Here is an 8,103-nt window from a genome sequence, read left to right as displayed (position 1 = left end):
ACTGCCTGATGGATTGATAGATTAGACAGGGAATATAAATAGCAAGCACAGTTTCCTCTCCTGGGTTTTATCCCCCTGCCTTGCTTATCTCTTTATCTGTCTCAGGCAAGGCTGGAGGGGGGGGGCTTGCTGCAGCTTTTGCAAATAGGCAAGATCTTCCAGCTGAGGAGGATGCCTATGGATTTATATCTATGTATTTCATCCTTTTTTTCACGTTCATGCACATGGCCCCGATCAGGGAGCTACAAAGCATGGCCAGGTGGCGAGCGCCACGCCGGGGCCTCAGTTGGGCACTGAGCCTTCCCCATACACCTTCTGTGTGTGGTAAGATGCAGCCCACTCTGTGTCACCAAGGCAGCACGGGTGCGGGCGTGTGGCACTGCTGGGCTGCGTGGGGACCGAGGTGTGTGGAGCATGGCGGCAGGTCCCAGCCGAAGGGCTTCTGGGCTGGCTCCAGTTCTCCCTTACACGCTAGAGAGGGCCCTGAGAAGGCACTCAAGGTTACCAAAAGTATGGGGCAGACCAAGTCAGGGAGCCAAGACGCTCCAGTCTGACAAAGATGGCTGCTGGGTGATGTCATCACTGGCAAACCAAGTGGCCTAGAAAGGATAGGTGAAGGGCAGCTGCTCACCATCTCTTCTAACGCTAGAGCCAAGGGCCATCTTCCCTCTGTTTTCAGAATGCACCTGAGGTGGAGATGGGGGTGGCACATGCAGGGGGGTGCTGGAAGCAAGGCCCTTGAATGTGTGGCCTCCTCTACATCCCCTTCCAAACACAGCCACAGAAAAGCCAGTAACTGACAGTAACTGTTCCTTTTTTTTCCTGCTTGTTTTTGGTTGCTCTTTTGCTCAAAAAGGCATTTTTAAAAAAATATATTAAACAGATAACATTTTACTAAGATGTCCCATGGCTGAAGCCACTGACAAGGAATGACCCTCCCCAAATAAATAAGTTAGAAAAAAAAAGCCCTCTAAAACAAGACAACCAAATAAATACATAAATAAAACTTTTTTTTTCTTTTTTTCTTTCTTTTTTTTTGTCATAAGGAAAAGTGGCCCAGGGATGTCCACCTTGTCCATAACAGCAGCATCCCTGGGGCAGAAGCCAAGTCCTCGCCTGCACGATCAGTGTCGCCGTCCAGTCTTGGCGTATCGCGGTATGGGTTGAGCGCGGTGGGCCACGGACCCTTGCCAAGACGCTCACCTTACCCAAATGGGGCCAAGAGGCCTCAGGGAGGGCCCCAGCCCTGTGCCACAAGCCTGTGTGCAATGACACCACCCTAGGAGGAGCACGGGGAGGCAAAGCAAAGGTGGTGGTAGAAACCTCTCTTAAAAAGAATACAAAAGGGAGGGTGCCGAGGACGCACTGCTGCCTTCTCCACACAACGGGGCGCAGGGGACCCTTGGTGCACAGGGCCAGCGGCGTCCCAGGGCTCGCTCCTTGCCTGCCTGTGGCTGCCTTCTGCCGAGCTGCTCCCCCTGCAAGCCCGCGTGGCTGCGCATCCTCCTGAGCACGACAGCGGAGAGGCGCATTGAAACCTGGGCCCTGCAGGCTGGGCTTCCTGGCAGTATCCCCATGCTTGACGCAGTCTGAGCTGCACATGCCACCCTGTGTGCTCCTGCGGGCTTCCTCCTTGAGCACAAGCCCTACCATCCATTTGGCCAGTTGCTGGGGCTACCATGGAAGCACACAGTTGGCACCAAGGTAAGGCCTTGCTTTAATTTTTTTAAGGGTGGTTATTATTAGCATTATTACTATAGTCCTTTTCCCCAGCCCCTTGCTCTGAGCTCTGCACAGCCCTGGCTGTTAGCTGCACAGCTTGCCGGTCTCCTGCTCTACTGCGTTGGGCAGCTTGGCGTTGAAGGCCCTCAAGGAGGACTGGATCCTTGCCACCTCGTTATTGGCCAGCTTGAGCCTGTGGCGGAGCAAGCACGTGAAGAGGTCAAGGCGGGTTTTGCCAGGGGGTGACAGCCTGTTCACCCGGTCCCTGATCTCTAAAAGCTGCAGCATGGCTGAATCCTGGGAGCCCTGTGTATAGGGGTAGTCTAGCTGAAGGATCAGGTCGCGAATAGCATCCGGTTCAAAGGGCAGGCTGTAGCCAAAGACTTGCAAGCTGTTGATTTTCATGTACCCTAGATTCTTGGAGGGATCTGACATCTCCAAGGGTTCATAGTAGATTGTCTCGTTGGAGCTGTCATCCAGAGATTTGATGCGGCTTCGCAAGTAGACGTGGACTGTTTCAAAGAAGGCTTTCCACTTGTTCCCTAAAGTGAGTGTCCAATTTTGGCACTGGGCAGAGGCATCTACGTTAGTCCTTTCCCAGTCTGGGAAGCTGCCCTCGTTGACCGGCATGAACCAGCTCTCCGAGTGGCTTCCCCCAAAGGGGTTGACATAGATGGCCATTACAGGCTCCAGGGTGCTGTTCTTGGTGAGGCAGATCTGCAGCGAGAGGGCTAACATCACGTGAACTAGGCCAGGCTTGTACTTGTTGCTCTTCAAGGTCAACAGCATGCGCTTCCTCCAGGATGGGTCAAACCAGCTCCCCAGGCGCATGTCATTGCTGATGAAGATGGAGTGCACCTCGATGCGGCTGTCCCGTTTCTGGAGGAGGTACTTGAGCTCTAAGTCCTGCAGGTCCGTCTCAAGGCCCAGGTAGCGTTCCAGAGAGTCAGCCACCTCGGGACGGCAGAAGCCCTGGGTGAGCACGTAGCCGTGGTTGCAGGCCCCGCAGCGCGTGGTGTTGTCCTCGGCACAGCTGGCGCAGCCTGGCCCGTCGCCCAAGGCACAAGGGATGGGCCCCTGGCAGGAGGCTTGTTCGGGGGGACAGCTGCAGCTGTGGCTTTCTTCCAGGAACGTCCCGGGCACGGTGCTCTCGCTGCAGTACAGGAACGACTGAGCGCGGCTCCACCAGTAAGGCAGAGACCTAGCGGAGGGGAAGGAAGCGAGGCAGCAGCAATGCTTACGGGGGACATTTGTGGGTGAGCGACTGACCTTCTCTAGGGAAGACCTTGTGTATGTTTTCCTGGGATCATACTGCACTTCTGGTGACTCCCTCTGTGCTGAGCCCCATTTTTCACACCCAGGCCTTAACCCAGTTCACCAGGACCACGTCCCCAGGCCAAAGTTGCCTCTACTGACTTCTCACCACCAGCCTTCCTTCAGTCATGGTGGGGGCTCCTGGGGGGCCCTACAGACAGGAAGATGGGAAGTGGGTCTGAACCCTGCTTGGGGATTTGGCCTATGCTCCCAGCCTGGGGACAGGGCCACACCAGCACGGCTGGGAGGAGATGTCCTACCTCTCCTTTGGCAGTTTGAAGTGAGGTTGCCTGCGGCAGCGTTTGCTGAGGTTGAAGAGCCGCCGGATGATTCGGTGGGTTTTCCTGGAGAGCAGCTTCAGGCTGGTGCCCAGCTGCTGGTAGCGGTGCTGGACATCCAGGTCCATGGCCCAGTAGTGGGAGATGGCCGTCCTGTTCAGGAAACGGTCCCCCGGGAGTCTCTTCACCAAGGCCTGGAACTCCTCTGCGAGGAGAGGGAGTGCGTTAGCAGAGCTGGGGAGGCGACAGCAAAGGCACCACGGGAACTGCCGCCACTCACTCTTCCTCCCGGTCACCACTTGCCCTGTGCTGCCCCTCAGTGTCACTGGCTGCCACGTGGCTGGCACTGGTGGCAGTGCGGGGCAGCTGCACTGCCCTCACCTGACTCCTCGAACTGGCCGTGGTGGTTCTCCCAGGCACGCTGCAGCTGGGCCAGGCTGCCCTCCATGGCTTGGATGTCAGCCTCGGGGCAGTTGCACTGGGGGAAGGCGGTGCGGCATTGGCAGCAGCAGTCGTTGCTCCGGCACAGCAGCTCCCCGGCCGAGCTGCACGCGATGTAGCTGAGCGCAGCCGCCACGAAGCGCTCCCGCAGGTGTCGTGGCAGCACCGTCTGCAGCCCTGCGGCGAGAGGATCCACACAGTCAGTGCGCGGCAGGCCCTCCCTGCCGGGCCCCTGGCCTCCCTCCTCGCTGGCACCCGGCCCTGGCCATGGTGGTGACAGCTCCTCAGCACCATGGCCCCGGGCAGCGGCTCCATTCCATAGTCACGTCTGTCTGCCTCGGAGCCGCGTGTCTGGCCTCTGCATTGATCTTGGCTCCTCTTGGCGAAGGAGCAGCAGCCTCTTCCTGCCCAGCTTTGTTTCCTCCTCCCTCCCCAGCCCTTACATTAAAAAGCAACAGCTTAATAGCAGCGAGCCCATCCTGTCCAGTGGCGCCTGCGTGCCCGCCAGCATCCCACAGTGGCATCCCACGGTGGCACCTGCAGCGGCGCTGTCCCCACGCATCCCTGCCTCCCTGCAGAGCGCCTGGCAGCCCCCACGCTCGCCAGCGCCTTGTCCATCGATCGGCTTGCGTGGGCACTGAGGCTGGAGCCAGCGCCCGGCTTGCATTGGGCGTCCTGCCCGGCGCGGGCCTGCCCACACGGCTCTGGTGGGTCCCAGGGCACCAAGCCATCTCCTCAGCTTCACCTTGCAGGGCTGATGATGCCCAAAGGGTCCTGGTTACCCCAGATTTGCGTGTCTCCTAAAGGCCCCCCATAAGTATTTGCAATGTGCTTTTTCCAGCTGCGGCCCCTTCCCCGCCGCTGCCCTCTGTGGTTGGCCCGGCCCTTACCCAGGAGCTGCACTTTGTTCTCAGGGCTCTGCACCAGGACGGAGCTGACCGAGTCCAGGTTGTCGTAGTTGCTGCAGCCCAGTGGTCCCGTCCGCGTTTCCGTTACCTGGGCAGGAGCAAAGGCCGTCAAGGGCTCGCAGGGACACAGAGACACGGGACAGGGGCCACTCAGCTAAATGCTCCCTTGTGCTGAGGGTCACCGCTGTGCGCAGAGCGGCTCTGAGCAGCTCTCAAGGGAGCTGGCCAGGCCACCCGAAGCCTGGGGAGGCCACCGGGATGCTTGGAGAGCCCTAATTGCCTGCTAATTGGCCTGTTGACAGCCAGCAGCTCTGCCTCCAGCCCGCTGGAAAATGTGGCTTCATTAGCGTGCCCAATTTCCCAGAAGCAGCAAACGCACTAACAGGGCTGGGGCTTGCCCACCCCCTGCTCTCCCCACAGTCCCGAGGGCTGCTTGCTCCCCTGGGACGAGGGACTGTGCTACCCACGTGCAAGGGGCTGCAGCAGCCCCACGCAGCTTTCACTGGCCGCTGGCGAGGCCCAGGGTGCAGTCTCCCCGCACAGCCCTCTCCCTTGCGCTCCTCGCCTACCTTGATGGCCGCCGTGGCGATCTGGATGTGGTGCAGCCGGCGCAGGGTGCTCTCCCGGTCGATGAAGTAGGAGGCAGCCAGCTGGTGCAGTGTCTCCAGCGAGACGGTGGAGCCGTTGCCGGCCCCTCCTGCGGCGCTGACGGGCTCCGCTCGTCGGCTCAGCTTGCGTTTGTCCACAAAAATGGTCAGGGACTCCTCTCCTGCAGGGACACGCCATGTGTTTCAGGAGCAGCTGCTTTCTTTTCTCCCCTCCCTTGGCCCTATTTCTCCAAAACCATCTCTAGCATTTGCTTTGCAGACCCTCCATGTGATTGGAAAAGGGTATTGGCAGCCGCGCGGCCAGGCAGCGCTCACCTCCCAGCGTGGCGGCCAGCAGGAAGTGCGTCCCATACTTCTTGATGAGGGTGTCGGTGATCTGCTGCAGGCTGGGCCTGCGTCCCAGCAGGCGGATATTGCGGACGAACTCGGGAGCGAGGGGCAGCGGCAAGCTGAAGAAGTCCTTCCTCTCCAGGGCCAGGTTATTCACCTTCCAGCGAGCAAATTCTCTGCAGAAAGAAGCCAAGGAGAGCGGCCGTGAGCTGCGGGAGTCGGGAAACAGGAAAACCAGCCGGCAGGACTTTCCTCGGACAGGTGCAAGCCCAGGACCACCTCTGGAGGCCTGAGGGATGCGCGAGACGCTCAAAGAGGATGAACTGGATTTCAGCAGGGCAAAGCAAGTAGTTGCGATGCTACAGGGGATTAATAGTTGGGAAAGCTTCCAAAGGGACCATTGCAGCCTCCCCCTCTCCCTGGTGGAGCTGGAGGGGAAGGACCTGCCCCTACTGCAGCTCCTCAGTGCGGAATCGCGGGGTGACGGCCAGGGCTGCAGAGGAGGACCCAGGTGTGCTTCTCTCCCTGGCCTTGGGATCACGTACTGATGCTGCCAGCTAAAGCTGGAGCCCGGATGAAAACCTGAGGCCCTCCCTAAGCCATCGATGGTAATCATGAGCTACAAGCATCGGAGGTGTCCGTTAGCATTGACAAATCAGCCACCTCCGCTTGGCGTTAATCACTATTGGGCCCAGCTCCATCACACACGAGCAAGCCTGGACGGGACTAATCCATCTTTGATTCCCCTCTCGTACATTACATCCGTATGGATCTGGGTGAAAATCCAACCGCTGGGTGTTTATTGCATTTAAACGTTGATAGCGTTGGGCGCAAGGCTGGAGATGCCGGGATGAGCTGTGCGGGGAGCTGTCACCATGCTGGGAGGAGCTGTCATCACAGAGAGGGCGAGGGACGCTCACCCTCGGCTGTCGGGAAGGCTGTCGGGAAGGGAGCACGTGCGGGTGGCTGCATCTGTATGGGCCGTTCCGCTGGCAGTGGCCGCGCTGGCCCCAGCCCCGCGGCACTGGCATCGCCCAGCCCGGCCCAGCAGCCGTGGCTGCCGCTGTAAACAATGATCGGCCAATTTCTGCCTAATCGTCACCATTTTGCTCTAATTAAAATCAGGCTGTGGCTTTCAGACAGTTTAATTAGGGCTGATTGGGAGAGACGGGGGAGGAGGAGGGAAGCAGGAAAGCCAAGCACCACTTGCAGGGTGCCAGGTGCCTGCCAGGGTGACTTGTGGTCTTGCATGTTCAGGGTGCCCGAGGAGGCCCCTGTGTGACAGCAGCCTGCGAGGTCCCCATGCCACCCTTCCCAGCGCTCCAGGAGGGCAGCACAAGAGGCTGCCGGCTCGTTATCCGCCTCGGAGGAGACGCGTGCGTGCATGTGAGCAAGCCGGCAGCACCCCCGAGGGCTCCTTCCCGTCCCAGCAGCGTCACCCGTGGCCTCAGGAGCCCCAGCGCAGGAGCCACGGTGCGTCACGGAGGGCGTGGGAGCTGCAGCACGTCGGGAAGAGTGCGGGGTGACACCGGGAAGGGCGCGCGAGCGGCAGACAGGTGTGACCAGCCTCCTGCGTGCTCTCCGTCACCGCAGGCCTCCCCATGCAGAGCCCCAGGCCGCTGGAGTGCCATCCGGCAGGGCTGCGTGCTGGCTGCATTGGCCCTCAGCCTGCACTGCTCGCTCGCACAGGGAGGTGGATGAGGTCCGCTCCAAGCCGGCCCCACGACTGCAGCCCCCATGCCCTGCGCTGTCCCCTGGTGCATACCCTCCTTGGCGCCTGCCGCTCACCTGTAGATCCGGTACCTGGTGGTGAAGCCCTGCCGGTAGCGCTCCATGAAGTCCACATAGGCCTGGGCTCGGTGGAAGGGGCCGCGGTCGGTGAGGAGCCAGTCGAGGGGTGCCGAGGATGAGGAGGATGAGGAGGAAGAGGAGGCAGCCGCAGCGGCCACATGCTGCTCGGGTGCTGGGCTGCCCGCCCCGCAGCAGCAACACGCGCTCAGCGCCAGGAGCGCCAGCGGCCACGCGAGCATCCGCCGGGGCCCCTCACAGCGAGCACCGTCCCGCCGCCTCATGCTTCCGCCTCCCGGCTGGCTCCGTCATTCTCGCCCCGCACTGTCCTCGGGGACCCTGACTGCCCTGAAACGGCACCGAGAGGGCGGCACGTGAGCCACAGGCCTCACAGAGCACCCCAAAACCTTAAGCACCAAGGCAGGGAGGTGCTGGGGGAGCACAGGCCTCCTGTCCGCACGTGCACACACGTATGTCTTGTGTGCACGCAGGGTCACCACCAAGCAGCTCAGCCCTGAGGCTTGTCCCCGCTGTCAGCCAGCCACGGCAGCCCCATGATTGGGACATGGGTGAAGGAATGGGGCACCAAGCTCCATGGAAAAGGGAATTAACAGCAGATCACACCACCTATGTGGCAGGTGGTGCCCTGGAGGACCCAGAGCACTGACCCTGCTGAGAACCCTCTACTGAGCATTAGGCAGTGATGGGTTTTGA

At 60.4% G+C, this 8,103-nt stretch overlaps 1 protein-coding gene across 1 annotated transcript; it reads right to left on the bottom strand.

Moving 5' to 3' along the window:
* Positions 1-1,682: 1,682 nt before the first annotated feature.
* On the bottom strand, positions 1,683-7,673 carry BRINP2 (BMP/retinoic acid inducible neural specific 2). The gene is made up of 7 exons (XM_088524866.1): positions 7,390-7,673; positions 5,587-5,777; positions 5,233-5,432; positions 4,646-4,751; positions 3,696-3,932; positions 3,297-3,519; positions 1,683-2,923 (listed from the first exon to the last, which is right to left on the bottom strand). Exons 1-7 carry the CDS (start codon positions 7,671-7,673, stop codon positions 1,807-1,809), a joined length of 2,358 nt encoding a protein of 785 aa, XP_088380992.1. The 3' UTR covers positions 1,683-1,806.
* Between the last annotated feature and the right edge of the window lie 430 nt (positions 7,674-8,103).

Source organism: Tinamus guttatus, unplaced genomic scaffold (assembly GCF_059628265.1).
Source record: "Tinamus guttatus ecotype Peru unplaced genomic scaffold, ASM5962826v1 Tinamus_guttatus_pri_ptg000215l, whole genome shotgun sequence".
Taxonomy (NCBI): domain Eukaryota; kingdom Metazoa; phylum Chordata; class Aves; order Tinamiformes; family Tinamidae; genus Tinamus; species Tinamus guttatus.
This window is presented reverse-complemented; position numbering and strand designations above follow the sequence as displayed.